General features: G+C 33.1%; 3 protein-coding genes across 7 annotated transcripts in view; 1 reads left to right on the plus strand and 2 right to left on the minus strand.

Moving 5' to 3' along the window:
• Nucleotides 1-3,441, minus strand: part of LOC105134201 (probable cellulose synthase A catalytic subunit 3 [UDP-forming]) — an 8,171-nt gene extending 4,730 nt beyond the window's left edge. For 2 of the 5 annotated variants that reach the window (XM_011038532.1, XM_011038531.1), the window contains exons 1-9: nt 3,312-3,405; nt 2,759-2,961; nt 2,268-2,666; nt 2,078-2,189; nt 1,811-1,973; nt 1,086-1,352; nt 653-998; nt 402-539; nt 193-318 (exon numbers count right to left, since the gene is read on the minus strand). In XM_011038532.1, the coding sequence (XP_011036834.1) occupies nt 193-318; nt 402-539; nt 653-998; nt 1,086-1,352; nt 1,811-1,973; nt 2,078-2,189; nt 2,268-2,666; nt 2,759-2,839 (1,632 nt within the window). In that variant the 5' untranslated portion in view covers nt 2,840-2,961; nt 3,312-3,405. The other 3 variants (XM_011038530.1, XM_011038528.1, XM_011038529.1) reach the window with 3 other exon arrangements.
• A 5,528-nt stretch (nt 3,442-8,969) lies between these two features.
• Nucleotides 8,970-11,259, plus strand: LOC105134203 (uncharacterized). Its single transcript, XM_011038533.1, has 3 exons — nt 8,970-9,156; nt 10,548-10,608; nt 10,926-11,259. The coding sequence occupies exons 1-3, from the start codon at nt 9,091-9,093 to the stop codon at nt 11,147-11,149; spliced, it is 351 nt and encodes a 116-aa protein (XP_011036835.1). The 5' UTR covers nt 8,970-9,090; the 3' UTR covers nt 11,150-11,259.
• A 2,622-nt stretch (nt 11,260-13,881) lies between these two features.
• Nucleotides 13,882-14,676, minus strand: LOC105134204 (nuclear transcription factor Y subunit B-4-like). Its single transcript, XM_011038534.1, has one exon. It carries the CDS (start codon nt 14,590-14,592, stop codon nt 14,143-14,145), a length of 450 nt encoding a protein of 149 aa, XP_011036836.1. The 5' UTR covers nt 14,593-14,676; the 3' UTR covers nt 13,882-14,142.
• Nucleotides 14,677-19,564: the final 4,888 nt, after the last annotated feature.

Raw genomic sequence — 19,564 nt, forward strand, 5'->3', positions numbered from 1 at the left:
AAAAAAAAACACTTTCCTGAAAACCAAGCTAAATTTTTCTTTGACTGAAAAGTATTTTCAGTTAACCAGAAAATGTTGTTCGTTTATCAACTTTTTTAATAACAAATAAATATAAAAAAATTTAAAAAATAATTTCTCAAAAACTACTTTTTAAAAAATAAACATGCCGTAAATCCATTTTGAGTTACTCACCAAAGCGTTCATGGCCCCAGCCTTTTTGTGGTGATTAAATCCAGGTCTCTTTTCTCTGGAAACATATACCAGACGTGGTAATTCATTTCCGTCTGTATCATGCCCTCCACTTTGGCCTAGGAAAACCTATGAAGCATTGAGAAAATTTGTTTATTCAAGAATTGAATCACTATCATACGAGCATTAAACGAGGATCAATATTCACATACCTGAATCATTCCAGGGTGATCACGAACATTATTCCCAGGCCATGGAGTACCATCCTGCATTGTCCATCCATCTTCCGGGACCTTATGTGCCTTCGCAACCAAAGCATTGATCCGAACCTTAAACTCTTCATACTCTCTCTGCAGTTGGAATAAGTAAAAGGGTCACTTTAAAAACTGGAAAACAAAGATGAAAGGGGGGAGAGTGAGAAAGAGGCACAAGAAAATAAAATCTTTGATTGAAGCCTAATCACCTTCATTGCTCTTCTTTCCTTAACAAATGAAGCATCAACCCTATCTTTGAGATAATCTATCTTTTGAGCAAAATAGAACTCGGGTGCCCGAGGTTCAATGCTAAATTTCTTACAGAAGGGGACCCATTTCTTTGCAAATTCAGATGTTTCTGACAATGCCTCAAATGTCAGCATAGCAGCACCGTCATCAGAAACATAACATGAAATCTTGTCAACAGGGTAATCCACTGCAAGAATGGACAGAACTGTGTTTGCTGTCACCAGAGGGGGCTCTTTTAATGGATCAACTGTACTTACGTATATGTCAACTGGAGAAAGCTGAGAAGGTTGGCCTTCCTTCTCATACCTGACAAACAAGTTAGGGCCATGAGTTCACCTAATGTCTTGCCAATAGTTTAGTTGTAGGAACCAAAGCACATGGCAGATTTCTTACCTCAGAGATAATCTATCCAGATAAGTTTCCCTGTCAATAGGGAGCCACTTTGGGAATTGATCAAGTATCCATGAAACAGCAAACCAAATCTCACAGATCACAGATATGAGCCACAACGCAAACGCATCATTCACAGGGTGTGTGACTCGATAATGGAAAAAGAACCCAAGAACTACGAGTCGAATAATGATGATCATTCGGTAAGGATTGATTTGACTGGACGGAATAGGCAACTTTCGCGATAGTGGTTGCCTTGCCTCATCCATTCTGATCCACAAGGAATAATTTTTATTTCCATAATCAGTAATTTTTATGATATCTTAAGTTTAATAATAAGCTAAGAGTGGGAATTCAAGCGGGAGAAGAGAGAGAAGAAACTAAGAGAAATTGCCACCATTATTCCACTACAGTCTATAATACCTGCCAACATTCCAGCATGAAGACTCATGTTTAAAACTTATATACTTACAGTGAAGAATGCACTATTGTTTTACATACAATTAAATTTCCTCAAAAAACTAGATTAAAGCTCTTAGGCATAAGGAGAGACATGGAAAAACAGAATTCGTGATTGCGTAATCGAATCATTTAGCAGAAAGAGAAACTAATGGTAAGTGTAATAATCAGTAAATCATGCAAGTAATCTGGAAATAAGAAGAATAAAAAAGCTTAAAGACAATTAATTATGCAAGGAATTATAAAGAAAGGTCGGTACTAAGGCGTACAATGGGAGATCGGGGTCATCATCATCATAGTCTCCATTTTCACGCTTCATTATCTGCAGTTTGTCCTGTTTTTGCTTCCAGCTCTCCATCCTTTCCTTCCAAGCAATACTTCCATAACCATAAGCAGCCAAGTCCTTGGAAGGATCCAACGATCTTGGTTGTGCTGCAGCAGCCAATCGCCCTTTAATTTACAAGGAGAGAAAAGAAAGAAAGAAAAGCCAAGATCCCCCAATTTGCCTAAACTATTGGCTGAATAGGAATAATTACCAGGAAGAGAAGAATCTGAAAAGGGAAGGGGGTGAATCCTTTTCCCGTCACCACCGACAGAAGCCATGTATGAAGGGACCAAAGCATGTTGTTCAGGAGGAATGTCATCAACCTGCAAGTCATGAAGGGTCATTATTTCATTACAAAGTTTGGAAAGCCTTAAGACAGAACAGGAAGCAGAGCTAAGTACCATTTGACCATTAGTAAGGAGAGGGACTTGGGGCAAAGGATGATGAAGGTCGTGAGGTAAATCGGGATCGTAGTGAAGCATAGATTCAGGTCCACCACGGTGCTGCATATCATGTCTGTTGCTATTCCTTCCATCGAAATTGAACTCATTTTCCAAATCATCAGTGCCATCTTCTTCTTCATCCCCATGGACTCTTGCACATCCTTTGAGACGCTTGAATCTGGTCTTGCATTGAGGGCAGACTTGATTTCCTTCTTTACGCTCATACTCATAACAAGTTCTACAGATGGGGAAGGCACACTCATTGCAGGCCACGAATAGCTCTCCATCCACCGTTAGCCCTACATCGTCTCCACATATGTGGCATATCTGCCTACTCACTCTCTCTAACGATCTCGGCTGCAAACAAATAAACAAGTAAAATGTGGAATTAAGACAAGATAAGTTGGCATAAGAAGTAGAAGAGTATTTACAGAAAACTAGCTGCTTACAGCGAATTCTCCATCGCGACGGATAACAACAAGTTCATTCCTGTTGTGAGAGCCGGCCACCAAGCCTGCACTCACTTCCATTGCAGAATATGACGGTCTCAGAGCTGTCGACAGCAATGTAACTTTTCCTTTTCTGTTCTTCTTTATTTATGATGCTAAGAGAGAGACAATCAAACTGCCACTCATCTTTCTTCCTTTCCCTTCTGTTTCAACCATCAACAGTCAAGCAATTAATTCAAAACTCCCCCCTCAATCAAATCACAAACAAGTCTCAAAATTACTTTTCTTAATTTTATTCCATAAATAAATATCCTCAGGCACTTCAATTAATTGATTTACCAGTCCTAATACATGCCAAAGTTAAAGCAAAAAAGGTAAACTTCTCAACCACACAAAGGAACCCACATCAAGAAAACGATTCACTTCCAAGAAAATGTGGAGTCTTGTCAAGATTTTGATTCCTTATCAAGACATGGTTTCAAGCAGTGGAAGTTTTGAAATTCTGTTTTGCTAAAACAAGAAACTTAGTGGGCAATGGAGGCCAGTTAGTTACCTTTTTCTTTTACTTAAAACAGTATAATTCCCATTTTCTTGCTGTATTAGGAGATTTAAATTGAAAACCAGACAACAAGGACAAGACAAGGCAAAGGCTATCCTTTATGGCCCTCTCAACTCCTCCATATCCTTACAGCAACCTAGTGGGAGCCAGGGAGCTTTCCGAAGTAGTGTCGGTAAGGAGACGTGGATAGTTTTTTCGGTGTACAAAAGAGTGGTAATCAATGGTAACAACTAGATGGAGGAGTAGACAGTGATGCATTACCATGCAATGCTACAGACATGCACCGACAGTCCTCTAAAGTCTAGGGTAAATTTAGAACACGGCTGGCTTTGTCTGGATCTACCTAAAGCTAAACAATCTTCTTCGTAGAATAAATAGTTCCATGAAGACTTTTTCTTGATTGGTCCTGCAATAAACAAGTCCTGCAACAACATTGATCAATCATTGGATTAGTTACAAATCAGTCCCCAATTTATGTATTCATTGACATATCGGTGTTTTTACCTTTAAATCTTATCAATTTAGGAAAAACTTGATATACAAACAAATTCATGCTTCATCGGTTTTGACGTTATGTTATGTTCAATGATAGAACACTTTCAGAAGAAAGTCTAAATAGAACATTTAGCATTTCCTAAACATGTTATTATTAATATCACGATTTATGAAACTATATCTATGAGTGGTAAATATTAGGAAGAGTTCTATAAAAAACAATTTTAATTGAAATGAAAGTTTTTATTTTTTCATGTCAGTCATTGTATATCATAATGTATTATTAATCAATCAATGTATTTCGTTATACAAAATAAAATAAAAAAACATCAAATAGACATAATTTATTCTGTCAATGAATAAGAAATTAAGCATCTTTTTTATAGCCATATACTTCCAGTATAACACTAAAACACGAGTGATTTTTATAAACTGCAAGATGTATAACCATTTCTCCTAATTTTAAGACAATGTAATATTGCAAAAAACCTTCTATATTTATCGATGAATATTGCAATAAAAAAAACAAAAAAAAACATAACATTGAATGTGATTCGATAATATATTTATATTCACAAGAACAAAGAGGGTTATTATTTTTATCATGTCAAAATAGAATTACATGATACATATTTACAATAAATTTTAAATTGTTCAAGAAATCCTCACTGTTCAAAGAGTATTAATAATTTCTATCAATGCTCCTTTATTATACCATTATTCTTCACCAACAACAAAACATGAAATAAATCTCAGAGAAAAATGTCGTTGTTTCACTTTATTAAATATGCTTCACTCTATTCTAGCATCTATCTATGAGACTAAGAAAGAATACATTAAGCAAAAGGACATTAAGCACAAATGCAATTTTTTTTCATAGCCGTATACTTGTAATACAACACTATACTATTATTACACAAGTAAAACTGTACCATGCCAAGGCTAGATGGATTAGAACCCTACATTCGCTCTATTTACCGAAAACAACTGATCTTCAACATCTTCTCCATCTTCTTATTCACGCTACTGGTAAAAGGGAGAGTTTGGATGTCAAGATCAAGATAGAAAAGGATATGAAATATCTGGTATCAGGAGACCAGCAGTAGCCATATGTGTGTGTGTGTGTAGCACTATAACATTGTTACATGAGTGATTTCCATAAACTCGATTTCTTGCAAGTTTGTATAACCAATTCTCCTAACGATAGTGTGAACTCTGACACTGACATATGAGCGAATACGTTAAGCAAAAGAGACATCAAAGAGAAAGTAACAAGATTTTAAAGATGATTGGGGACTTGTTTATTAAAAAACTATGCAAGTGAAGGACTGAGTTAATATATATATATATATATATATATATATATATTCCCTTAATCATTTGATCTCTCCTCCAGCTAGCACCTTGGGCCCTCACTTCTGTCCATAATTAATATCGTCGGACTTGGCATTTCTTTGAAGTATTTAAACAGCAAAATAAAAAAATAAAATCCAACTACGGTTCAACTGAGGTGGCTTGATGCACTCAGCCCAACAGAAGGCTGGAGGCATCTTTAGCCGGCCCCATTTTTAGTTAGAGAAAAAATACAATAAAGGGGCGGGAAAATAAACAAGAGAGAGACATCCGGGATCTGTCCTGTGCATGCACTCACTGGAGGCCAGTGAGTCAACCTGATCACTCGAAGATGACAGTGTCTTACTTGTCATCAAGGGTAAAAGATTTTGCAAGTTTTCACTTGCGTTTGGTAGAAGTTATACAAAAAGACGTTGTCAATACCTAACTCCAAAAGGTGAGCTGGAGGCTTATCTTGCAGTCTCGTATATAGTTGTTAAATTCTATATATATATAATTGCAGGAGTGATTCATGCAAATGACTTCATTGTCTCTTGTAATTGTTGGCTATATTCTATTTTGTTTTCAGAGCCTAATCTTGGACATGTTTCGGGTTTGTCACCATGCCTAAGCATTGTCTACCTCGGCCTCGTCGTTAGGAACAGTTTGCAACTTTGACCAACGAGAGACGCCAGGAGGGTAATCAAGCGAGAATGCCGAAACCACATTTACAAGACTTTTCACAATAATTATTAAACTAAATTGGATCGAATGAGGTGATGATCCGAGAAATTCTTAACCTGCAACTTGATCTTTATTAAGTTTTAAGTTAAATTGAAAAAAAAAACTATGTAAAACTTAGTTAAACTAAGTTTTTTAGTGATTTAATTGATTTAGTCGAACTTCATCAAAATTCGACTAGGTTAACACTAATGAATTACTGTAAAAAACAAAATAAAATCATATCATTTTAATAAAATAAATAACAAAGATTAACATGATACCCTACAAGTTTATCCAAAAATTCAAATAATTTTTAAACTAATCCCTAAACTTAATGATTAACTCGTTGATGAGCCAGAGTTTAATTTTTAAAAAACAAAATTTGAGCTTTATTGGTCACCCAGGCGACCAACATGGTCACCCATTTAGGCAACCACTAAGGTTGCCTATTGCCTATTTTTTTCTATATATATCTCTATGTTTAATTTTATGAACCATCATCATATGATAATATAACACGCAACACACATTCTTGTATGCGTAAAACATGCACTATATTTTATCACCAATAGTTATTCTTTTGCTATGTTAACTACTACTTTACGTGAAGGCCAATAAAAATAAATATACTCTGTATATTGACACGCTAATTTCTTTTTCAATCATGTACCAAGAACAAAACTCAAGTTCGTGCTAACCAATAAGCTATCTTGATTGACCAATGATATGATTTTCTCCTCCATGAAGAAATTCTAATCTAGATATATAAGTTAAATCCAAATATAAGCACATCATGTATTTATTTTTATTTTTCTATTATTGTTTTCTTTTTTTTCACAAATATTAATATCAGAGAGTTTCTGTTGATTTTTTATGGCTTTATTAATCGCGCTGTGTATGAAAATTAAATAAAAATCTAGTTAATTTCCTTTCACTTTTTACCAAAACAAAAAACTCTTTTCATTATAAGATTCTAGTATAAAAGATTCTAAGTTAGTAGATACTGAATTAATTTATCAGACTAAGCAAAATTTAATATCACTGAGTTTTATATATATTGCCTGACAGGTACTCCAAATCTTCTAGTTAAAAAAGAAAAAAAAATTACAACTATAACATTGGCAATTATATCTCTTGACTTTGTTATTCAAAATGTGAGCTAGTGACGTTCTTTGCTAGTCGTACCTCCATGAACATATCGACAAGTCTACCATGTTGCTTTAGCAAATTCTGTATGGGGCATCGTAATTATGGATCGATAAATGTTCAAACAAGCCTAAATCTAAGAACATGGACATGGATAGATACCCCTCTCTCTCTCTCTATATATATATATATGTATATACATATTTGTGTATATATATATATATATGTATATGTATATGTTGTGAGTTGTGATGGTTATGGCAAAAACAAGGCTTAAATATTGTTGGTGCTCCTCCTAAAACCTTCACGTATTTTTAGTTTTTTAAGCAAGATTATACTTGAAGAATCACAAGATTTTCATAAATAAATATTTTTATTTCCGGACTACTGGGAAAAAAAGAGGGGGGGGGGATTCTAGCAATATATTTTTTTATTCGGAAACTTGGGGGCTCAATAACATTCTTAAGAAACCCAATAGGCTAGAGGAAACAAAATAGATTTTACCGGTTGCAATTAAAAAAAATGTATAATTACTTTTCTCTTTCAAAAATATTAAATTCCACTAAAAAAAAACTTGGTTTCACCAACATGTTAATCTGAAAACTTATTAGGTAGAACTTAATTTTAATTAAATTAAAAAAATATATAGATTTCACCGAGTTTTTTTTAATAATTTGGTTGATTCAACAAAAATTTTTCAAAATCTAACCGGATTAATATCAATAAAATATTTTTAAAATAAAATAAAATTATTTTGATAAAAAAATTAATCAAGCAGATAACTCACAAGTTGATACTACAGCAACTCTCTTTTTTTCAGTTGAAACCATGATAAAAAGGTACATATGTACATCACACCTTCTGTTGAACCTTGAAAAGCTATTTATTATTGAAAAAAAAAAAAAAAACCCTTCATTGCCCAGAGGCTTGGACCAACGAAACCGCGGAAAGTTATGGCTAAATTGAATTATATTAAACAATTATAAGGCTTTTGTGGCCCGATATTGGGGCCTAGCTAGTCATTAATATGAGCAAAAGGCCTGAGCTGAGCCCATCAGAGTCCAGGCCCACAAATGTCTCTCGTCCTCCGCATCCAGCCATTCAGCCCATATTGCTTTATGATTTTAATTTTTTATTATCATTTCTTTCCTTTTCTCTTAGCAGCAAACGAGGGCAGGGGAAAAAAAAAAAAAAAGAGCAAGGGAAATTATTCATTTATTATTTTTAATCACAAGTAAAGCCATCCAATTCGGCCGACTCTTATGATGGATGCAAAGTTAAGGGGGATGATTGAGATTCTAATAAAAATTATTATTTTTTTATTTTTTATAATTTATTTTTAATATTAATATATTGAAATTATCTGAAAACATAGAAAAATAAAAAAAAAATTAAGTAATTTTTTAAAATTCTGATTAACTCTATTTGAATTGCATTTCTAAATAAAAACTAAATTGATATTAATTAAATTATTATAATTTTTAAGTATAATATCTCATTTAATAATTTAATTAAATTTACCTCTTTCAGAATTAAAAAAACCTAACACGAATTAAGCTATAGGTTAATAAGTTATTTAATTAATTTTTTGAATTAATTTAAGTGTATATTTAATGTTTTATTAGTTTTTATCGTTATAATTTTTAAAAATTAATAAAAATTTTAAATTTATATTTTTATCAAACCCAGTTTTTCCCACAATTCCAAAATTAAACAACTTTTAAAGTTGTAATGAGAGTAAAAACATTTCCAATTGTAAAGATAAATAAAACTTAAGTTTAATAATTATTAAAAAATATTTATTAAAAAATAAAAATAAAAATTCAATTTTTTTTATTGTAATTCTAATATTTCGTGTTAATAAGTGGAAATCCTTTTTTAACTAACAAATACTCTCTTTTTTTTCAAAATGGCAACGCCCAAAAAACCCAATTATCATGGAATTTAACTGAATCAACAAAACGATGTCGTTGCAACTTTCTCCTCGGAAATAACACTTCCCTTGACCCCTACAAGAACTGCTAAACCACAGAAGCTCACAAAAATCACAGGAACTTACACTGCAAAAGAAGCTTCAATGGCATCCTTGTTAGTCTCCATCAGTTTCCCTATGCCTCTCTCCGCCCCTAAATTCTCATTCAAGGTAAAAAAATCATTCATACCCATCTTCTTGTAAGCGACAATTGTTATATTTAGCTTATCCTTATTGAGTTTCTTTGTCATTCTATTTCATTGAGTGATCCAAGAATTGAAATTTCTTGATTGTAAGGCTCTTTATTTGAGCACTGTGAATTCTTGTTGCTATTCTTATGAAGTCGAGTAAATAATTTGGTGGGTTCTGTTTTATAAAAGAGTGTTTTTTTTTTTTTTCATAAAGGAATGAACTTTATGGAGTAAAGTAGTGCTTGAGATGGTATGGTGAGGTTGGGATGTTTATAAATTTCTGGGGTAAGAGTTGTTTTATAGTTTGATTCAGTTGGTGTTTTGGATGTGATTTAGGAAAATTATGGGTTGTCATCTTGTAGGATTAGGAGTTTGGTCGTCCTTTTGTTTCCTTTGAAGGGTTCAGTGTATGATATGGATATCTTGTCTGAAAGTGTAGAGACTGTTTTTTGGGCAAAAAAATTGATGGTTCTTTTGAAGGATACCATGAATGCGTATTGTGTGAGATGAGATGAGTTATTGTAGATTAATATTCCCATCAAATTCTTGGAATAGAATGTTGCTAACCATTGGATACAAGTATTAGTTAGTTGTTAAATGAGAAAACAGCATTGAAAGTGAACAATGTGATCATGTTTCCTTTGAGCTGCATTATGATAGGGAGAGATCTTGTAGAATAGTCCATATACAGACAAGTACTTGATGGTTCCTTGCTGCACAAAAGTGTAGAGGAGATAAATGTTTTCACTTTAGAAGTCAATTAAAAGATTTGAGATTGACAACTTTTGGCATGGAATTGTGTAAAATTATAGTTTTGTTATAGAAGCTGACTGGTGGATTGATCACACAGTCTGTGTTTTTAAATTGTTTCCACCTATTAGCCAGCATGAAAATAAATTTTCAATTCTCTTGTTGAAAACTAATAATGAGTTCCTCTTACAGTTCTGGGGTAAATGAGTATTTTACTTCTCATCTTTATGATAAGATTATATCAAATGTAAGAAATTAGACATGAAATTTGAAGTTCACGTTTGTCTTAAAGTTTGGTTTGAACCAATAGTCAACATCATAGGTTAATTCATAGAAATGCTGACTTTTTATATATCTGGTTGCATGTTCAAGACTGTAACTGCTTGCAAAAATGAGCCTATGTCAGTGTAGAGTTGCTGTTTCATGGTGATTTAGATTCTTCCTGCCAACCACTAGTAATGGTTTATGCATAATATCCATCACTTACCACATCATGAGTTGGTAACCTTTCCCCAACTATTATTATTTAATTTGTATTATCACGTTGTGCTCCCCAAGTTCTTGACTTGAGTTAATAAGTTTGTGTTTTGATTTGGGACTGTTTTGTGACTGGTTTCCCAGGAATTACAACTAAGGAAATCAGCTGTTACTAGACTTTCAGGCCAAGCAACATCTGGGACAGGTATATTAATGTCACGCCATCTACCAAAAAAGAGTTGAAGCAAGATTATTTATTACCATTTTTGCCTGTGATGGGAACATAAGCTTGCGAAAATAAGTAACTGTTAGAGCATAACATGTTGAGTTGAATTAGAAGTGCACCATGGATTGTGGGTTTGGAAGAGTTAGACTATGTAATGAAAACTTCTATTTAAAGTAAAAAAAGATAAGGAAAGGAAAAGGGAGAAGTTCACTGGTAATGCTAACAGATAATGCATAAGAAACGTGAAGACCTGCCTTCTACTTGCTCTCTTATATGACTTCAAATTTTGTTTACAGCAACGAACCTTTTGGTCCCTTGCAACGCAACTGGAGAGATACTTTCTGCGAATCAGAGCTGCGGTGGATGTCTAGCAACTCCCATCAACCATTTTTACCGACTTGTTTCTAGTTGTATGCATGTAAGTTCTTGTACTCACAAAATAATAACTGGTTATTGGGTAGGGCCAGATATAGATGATGGTTGGGGATTTGTAGAAGGTTTCGTTAATCAAATTACTTGATTTTATTTTATCATGAATGATCTGACTGGCTCATTTTTCTTGTACTGTGTAGACTTTGATGTTGAAGTGAATATCAGAAATTTTAGAGAATGATGGATTTCTTTTTATAATTGGACCAAAGTAAAATATTAATGAAATCTTTAGTTTTCCTTGATAAACATTTTTTATCATATATATGAGCTCCTCTCAAATGTTAGGATGATTTCTTGGAAGGAGCCATGGACTTCCAGAGAAAGAACAAAGCTTGCTTACTCACTTACCATGATATTATGTTTTATGCTCTTGGTAGAGTCGATGGTGGAGGGTTTTAACGATAGCTATTTGTTTCTGTCAGAGCTACATTATAACAGCATCATTTTCTTAGCACTTATATTGCAGAAGTGTTGGCATGTCATGCTATGCATGGAATAATTTAAGCCCATTGTCATTGCTGAATGGCATTGGTGCATTTTGGCTTGCATCAAATTAGTTCCTGGTACGATTGAGGATTAAGGTGAGGACTTTTTTTCAAACTTGAAAGACCAATGCAGCTCTTGAATTTTTTAGTCTTAGGGCTTGTAACAATTTGTTGCGCTTGCCTGTGGCAAGCTGTTGCATTGCAAATGGACAACTCATGATTCTATTACCATATCTTAGAGAATAATATAAATTATATTCCAGGACCTCATCTAACAACTTAAGTTATTGGATTGAGATGGTTTTTTGACATGGTATCAGAGTCTTGATGACCAAACGGTTACGAGTTTGAATTTTATCATTGAATTTTATCATCTTCATTTATTTAATAAAAATTAAGCACAAGATAATATAGGTCTGTGCAGGTTTTAAGCCCAAAAAACTTTCACTTGAAAGGATGTGTTAGAGAATAACATAAATTGTATTCTAGAACCTCGGTTAAGATGGTTCTTTGACACCATCTATCCTATAAAATTGGTGCACAAAACGTGGTCCAATACTTGTTCTGTTTAGTTTAATTCGGATCCTATGTTGCCAAGTGCTTTCTAGCGCGCAATGCAAGCAACCAGATTATGAAACCCAATGCCGAGACTCATGGTCAAAGCATGTGGAAGCAGCTTTAGTTGAAATCATTCTTTCAAGAATGCCATAATTAGTTGCCTAATATTGCATTGACATAGTTGGTCCTAGAGTCTCGAGGCTATCAGACAATTCATTCTATCAGGAAAGCCCTTAACAGAGTTATTTGCTTCGGTATAGTTAGTACTTAGAACGTTTTCAATTAGTTTCGGCTTTTGTCTCTCATGTTGTCTCATATCATGTATGATTTCTCTCATTTTGTTGGGAAACAATTTTAAGTGGGTCTTTGCATTCCTCTCTCCCTTTTCTATTAAGCACAACTAAGATTCCATCTTTTGTCAAAACAGATGATAGTTGAGAAGTGGTCCCGAAGAGCTCAGTGAAGCTCTTGGTGGTATGTTGAAGCTTGAAACCTAACTCAATTTCATTCTAACATTAATTTATCAGGGTTCTATCATCATCTTTTTAGTACGGGGAGATTACCAATCCATTTGCTGATATAGTTAAAAATAAGCATGCTTCAGATTTTGATTGGATTTTCTCGACAAAACATGCTATGTAAAGCCTCAATAGTAGTGGTCCCGATTCTAGGGTTACGCAAACTCTGAATCTAGTACTCAAGTGATCTTTTTTAGCCCTAATTAGTTGACTAATTAATTATGCATCTGGTAACTTCACTTGCTTTCGAGAGGGAAGAATCAGAACAACGAAGGTTCAACTACATCCAGGTGGCCCTTTAGATATTTTGTTTAGCTCTAGCATTTTCAGGTCATGTATTTGCTGGTTGGACTTTGCTTGAATGGTCACGGAGAGCCCCGGGGGGCATGCAAGAGTGCTCAAAGAACCATGTGGTGCACGTTTGACTCCTATTGCTGGGGAACCCTTGAAATGCACGCAGTCTCCTCGTAACCAATTACTGATGAATGAATTTGCCACATAGGTTGGCATGCTTAATTAGCATGATTGAACATCAGGATTTACATAAATATGTGAACAAATAATGAACATTACTGGTTTTAGCAAGCTGCTGTTGCTGTCTTTTGGTCTGGTTCAGACACCGTTCTTGAGTTTTTGGATGGCTTCGTCAATTATCAAGTCTTTCCTCTCTAAGAACCTTCAGTTCCTTTGTTCAATTCAATTCGAGTTATCAAAAGAACAAAGTTAATTGTCAATGTTTTATAGTGATTGATCAGAAAATTCACAAGTTTTGAGCAGGAGCAGTACTGTTCGTCATCCTTATAAGAGCGTGAGCGCGCGCGCGAGAGAGAGAGAGATAAGAGAAACGTACGTCTGAACTGTAAAGACGAAATGAAGAAACAAAAACATTTTGATTAATGGTAAAGGGTTGAGAAGAAACTTTAGATTCCAATATATTCACATTGAAACTAAAGATTTTCCAGCAATCTGATGCACCCAACTTCCTTTCTGAAATCTATGAACAGGAAACTAGAGGGTTCTTACTCAAAAGCATCAAGAAAAAGGTTCTCTTATAGCTTGAACATTGCTTACAGTACAAATTTCAAAAATCTTTCATGTGAAGCTCGTATTTCTCGAAGTTATGAACAAGAAGCTAACTTGTCATATGTGTACAGTAATCACAGGCCTCAAGCTAGAAATTATGAGAAAATTTTAGACACCAAAAACTTTGCTACTTAAGTGAAGTATGCAATTCGAAGCATAGCTAAATATTACCTCAATGTAAAGGAGAAGTTAAGAGATAAGACGAAGAAACCGTCAGCTCAGGAGAAATATATATTAAATATTACCTCAGATTATACAGATTTGTCAAAGCTTTTTCAAGTCAAAAACTTCAAATATCAAACCTTGTCAAGAGATCTAAATCTTTATCAAGCAGGTAAATCTCCAAAATTTGTCTTCTTTGTACATCACGGTCTTCATGTTCTTCGTCTTCTCGATCTTCTTCTTCATTACTTATCATAAAGAGTGGACATTATTTCTCAGGAAGGATTTGTGAAAGAGCTGCTGTTGCCCTTATCAAGAACCCTAAATTCTACTCCGTTACTAGGAGCTTCAATTGGTTGCTTTGGCTGCTTACTTTCATGGTTGGGTTCTTCACCTTGGTCAGTGCCTGAAGCTTTATGTTGGTTGGTGGATCTCTCCCTTTCAGCCTCTCTATATTTATGCAAGTACCTTACCATAGCCTCTGCATGGTCATCAAACCCTAGAGAAATGAGAGCCCAACAGATGTCATCTCCGTTCACTGTCTTGCGGTTCTCTTTCTGACACTTATCAGATGCCTCACCAGTTACAAAACTTATGAATTCTGTCGCGCATTCTTGCATGGTTTGTTTTGCTTCTTTGGAAATCTTGGCAGTTGGTGGCAGGATTTTCTTCATCATCCGACCCACATTGGCAATAGGCAACAATCTATCTTGCTCATCATCCATTTCTTCTTAATAAGAAATTGTTCTTTGCTTTGCAAACTCTCTTGGTAATAGTTTGCATAAATATATGTGTGTATGTGTATGTGTCTCCACACAGCATGCACATGGATGCACATCGATCACTAACACGTGACATAATATAACGATGCATATAACAAATTGTTGAATTATATAGAAAAAGAATCATGTTGCAGATCGTTTGACTAAACAAGAAGTTCTTGAAAAGTTGATTTAGTTGTCTGGTAACACTATAGTTACTTTAATTTATTCAGGATTTTTTATGCTTGATTTTGGTTGTGTGTTTAGTTTTGTCAATAAGTTTTTTTATATTCTACTAATTGTTAAGTCATGTTCTTAATGGTTATATCAATTGATTAATATATCTCTTGTTATTCATAAATAAACAAATTGAATTAATGATTGTCACTAGTACAAAAGACAAGATTAAATAGAAAAAGATTCTTAGAGTAACTAATACCAAAGACTATGATTTCTTAAATTTATTTTAAAATTAAATGACAATCACGATTCTCGATATTATACATATATAAATATTCAATGTCACATAATATATATACTAAGATATAATATTAATGTTATATTTTGATACGGTTAAAATAACCATTCATAACTATTAAGATTTTAAATTAAAATTTGAAATCCATTCTTTGTTATTATAAAATTATAAAAATCATAATTATGTGTTGTTCAAATTGCATAACCTAATTCTAATTTGATTGAAAAGGAAAGAAAGAAATTAGAACACAAAAAACAAAAAAACAAAAAAAAACAACTTGATGTATATTGATTATGTAAACACCTTCAAAATTATAATTAAATCATGACATAATTTTAATCACATCTTATTACACCACAAGAAAAAACTTCTTCGTCAACTGAAGATGAGGATTAGTTTGGTCAACCTAAATATTATTAATCCTCGTAACTTTGCTAGTTCCCCAGCTGCAAAGCTGATTAGTAGCGGTCTCCCTTGCATCACCAGCGCTTTTTTTAAAATATCCATATAATCTGCAGCGCTTTCTGCTTGCAGTGCATTAGGACTGTTCATATAATACTATTTTCTGCAAATTCAAATGAGTGGACTCCGTTTGTGCACGTTTGCATGTTTCGGGATTAACCTCAGCAATACCTAAAAAGAACTGATTTTAAGCACTAGCTAGCAAGTGCTAGCGTCTGATTTACCTCAAGCTTAGGCCAGTTTTTAGGTTTCTCTCTATATGGCATCAGAGCATTTGCATCATGAGTATAATTAAACTGTTTGGTTGGTCATACTGCTAGTGGGAACTCGAAAGCTTTAGATATTGATTATAGCAAGAGGCAAGGTCAGTTAATTTAATTACTTGTAGTGAACTGAAATTAGGTTTCCAAAGGTATTGTTTAATTGATTTTTTTTTTTAAGTTTGATGGTCATGATCAGTGCCAAATCTTGAAATGGACGGTTTTTTTTATAATGGATGGTACCTTTTTTTTATGCCTGTAAATAGTTCAATGATGCACATTCTCTTTTCTTAGTGGCTATTTTATGCAAAGCTTAGTTGAATTTTGTTAGTAAATAGTTGTTTAGGCATAATATTATGTGAATCGAATCAAGTTCATTTCTTTTTAGGCATATTCGCGTTTCTTATATTAGGTCTATTTAATATAAGTTTAACCCTGTTTAAAAATATAATTGTGGTTATTTTTCAAAATATTTCTTATTAAAAAATATATTAAAATAATATATTTTAAAAATTATTTTTGATATAAGCATATTAAAATGATCTAAAAAAATCATTATTTATGTGAACTCTAAACAATGTTCATGTATAGAGCTTCGAAAATATCTCTTGTTGTATAGGAAACATCTCATTTATACTTTCTGTACGTATATAAGCTTAAAACGTCTTCCATATTCTATCTACTTACATTGCTGAGATTTGCTTTATGCATCATTATTTCAGGTTTCAATCAAAAGGGTTGGCTGAAAAAAAGAAAATTTTCATGATTATGATGGATGACGACTAGCTTAAAAACGGACAAAATGAGATCAACTTAATTTATGTGTGAAAGATAACGTGGGAATAAATGCCTTAATTGTTAAAGAAAAAGAAAAATATAGCCTGCAGGACCACACATAGTCTCTATGACTTTTGTATATTATGTTCAACCTATTGGCAAATGACTATTTGAATCACTCATCGAAGTTGATAAATTGAAAACTTGCTCAATAATCAACCTACATGCTACCGGAGAATTCGGAAAAAGTAACGGGAAACAACGAGTTAGTTTTTGACGATAGTATTTTTATCGATGTGTAAAATATCAATGAAATTTATTTTTATTGAATGACAGAATATTTTATCGATATATATTTTATAATTTGATAGTGAGATAACTAGTAACCTCTTGATGCTAACTATTTGAGGTTTTGTTTATTGAATCTTAATTTTGCTCAACTTTATGACTTGGAAGAACATTTTTGATAGGGTTTGGAGATATTTCTTTGAAAATCTATTTAGGGTTTGTAACTCTTTTAGGGTTTCCATGAAGGACCACAGAAACAGATAAACAAGTGGCTACACGCACTAAATCCATACAATGAAGTAATGATCCGTAAACCCTAGCAAGATATTTGGAAGTCATTTCTTTATACAAGGAATTGGAATACCTCTTGTGTTGGCCATAAATAACTTTGTTTAGATTCCTTTCTTTTTGGTACCTTAATTACCCAAATGGGCATCTCATGTGGTCTTGTTCTCGTTCCTTTTCTTTTCTTTTCGGTCTAAGCCATAGTACCAATTTGAAGTATCTTTTTTATAGTTTAAAGAATGACTTTGGTGTATTGAATAAAAAAATCGCTGCCTTCTTGGGGAATCAGTATCCTTTCACCCTCTCCTTTCATAAGGAAAAAAAATAATCCTTTCAACCCTAATTAATCTCTTGTAAAAGTTTGAGAAATTAATTAAATGCATAGTGGATAGGAATAACACCCTTTTTTATTTGTTAAAGTTTTTCGTATCATAAGTGCATGCAGGAAGGTAGGAGACTTGTTGAAGACAGCATTATTCTTTTTGCCCAACTAGACCTTCCTTTTGTTAATTAAAGTTGGTACTCTTGAGTTAACTAGCTTGTATATCATGATTATATCCATTTCTCTAGCTACTTCGATCAAAAACAACGTACCCACATCAAATTTAAAGTTTGTAAGATTGAAATTCGTGTGTTTGGCTAGCTAGGTAACCTGTTCATGTTCTATTCAACCAGCACACAAGGATTTCCTCATGCATCTTATTCAATTAATCAAATTAAACACCATTACCTCTTTTACTCGAGGCTAATTTGCGAGGAATTGAAAGGACATAAATTAATTATTTATGACCAAAGAATAACTTCATAGAGCAACGAATGATTACCATCAACAAGAGGCTGAGATAGAAAAAACATGTTTTCCATGTATTTATTGTCTTAAAATCACTTTTAAAAATTCATTATATCATGGATATATTTCTTTTATATTTTTATTTATCGGTAGGGCGGAATGAATTTCAGCATGCCGAGAGCATTACTCTTTTCCAAATTATATATCTTTTATGGAAAAGTTAAAATTAAACTTAAATTGTTTGTCTTCCTGGCACTGGTTAAAACTTTCTGAATGAATGGAGAATATATTCACTGATAGGAAATTGGAAGCAATGTTGGGTTTGGTATGATATTTTATGCAGCCAAATCCAAGCAACACCATGTATATATTTGTGATTAGACGTGGAAGTTTAGCTTCTTCTCTTTCTCTTTCTCTCTGTTTTTTTTTGTGAATATATATTGAGCTTAACCTTGCTGAGACAAATTCGTATTTGATATTGTAGTGTAAAGTGTTTTTTTTTAATATTTATTTTTAAAATATATTAAAATAATATTTTTTTATATTGTTAGTTATTTAAATTAGCATATCAAAATAATAATAAAATACTAATTTTAAAAAAATAAAAAATGTAGAAAAAGACCACACTCACAAACAATGATCAAGTCATAAGCTTAACCTTGTATCGTTGATAAATTAAATCTTCACAATTATCCTCTCCGAGATAATGATTACCCAAATTATATTTCTCATATTCAAGCCATGGCCACAAAAGCATAGTTGCTAGTTAGGGTGCCTAATACACGAAAAGAATAATAATCAGGCGGTCATAGCCTAATGTTTGTATATCTAATAGTTTCTTTTAACTATAATTTATTTGATTATTATGTAATAGTAGAGGGTTATCCCCATCGTCCTGCTTAAGGTCTCAAAAAAAAAAAAAAGGAGTCGGAGGAAAAGAGAGCAATGTTTGGACCTGGGCTCATTTCAAATTGTTGAAGGGCTCTAACATTCAAGCTAGTTTTTGGACTCAAGACAAGCCATTGAAGAATTGTTAGTGTTCAAGAAAGAGCATCTAAGCCTAAAGTTTGTAAAGAATGCGTCAGCCCATTATGGCTAAATGCATGCTGGGCGAGCTTAGCATTGTTAATTGAATGGGGCTAATTGTTTTTGTATTATGATCCTATAAGGAGGGACTATACTGATTATTTTCAAAACTTTTGGGGACTAACTTGCAATTGACTGGAGATATGCAGGTAGAAACCTAACTTGCAATTGTTGAAGGGCTCTAATATTCAAGCTAGTTTTTTGCTCTTTAATTGCCAAAACTTAAGCTATGGTGGTGTATATTACTATTTGAGTAATTAAACTATATTTCGAATTATTATATGTATCCCTATTTAAGAACTATCTAAGAAACTGGAATCAAGAGCAAAACAATCCAATTGAAGACATTTCGTCAAGTTCACCTTATACTCTTCACATTTCATCGATTTAACTTAATTTGATTAAAATGTAAACAAGTTAAACATCGTTTTTATGCATTAAAATATTTACCTTATAATCTCACTTGTTTTTTTTTTCTTTCCTTTTCTTTTCTTAACATATATAGTTATT

This window comes from Populus euphratica, unplaced genomic scaffold (genome assembly GCF_000495115.2).
Source record: "Populus euphratica unplaced genomic scaffold, PopEup_1.0 scaffold158.1, whole genome shotgun sequence".
NCBI lineage: Eukaryota > Viridiplantae > Streptophyta > Magnoliopsida > Malpighiales > Salicaceae > Populus > Populus euphratica.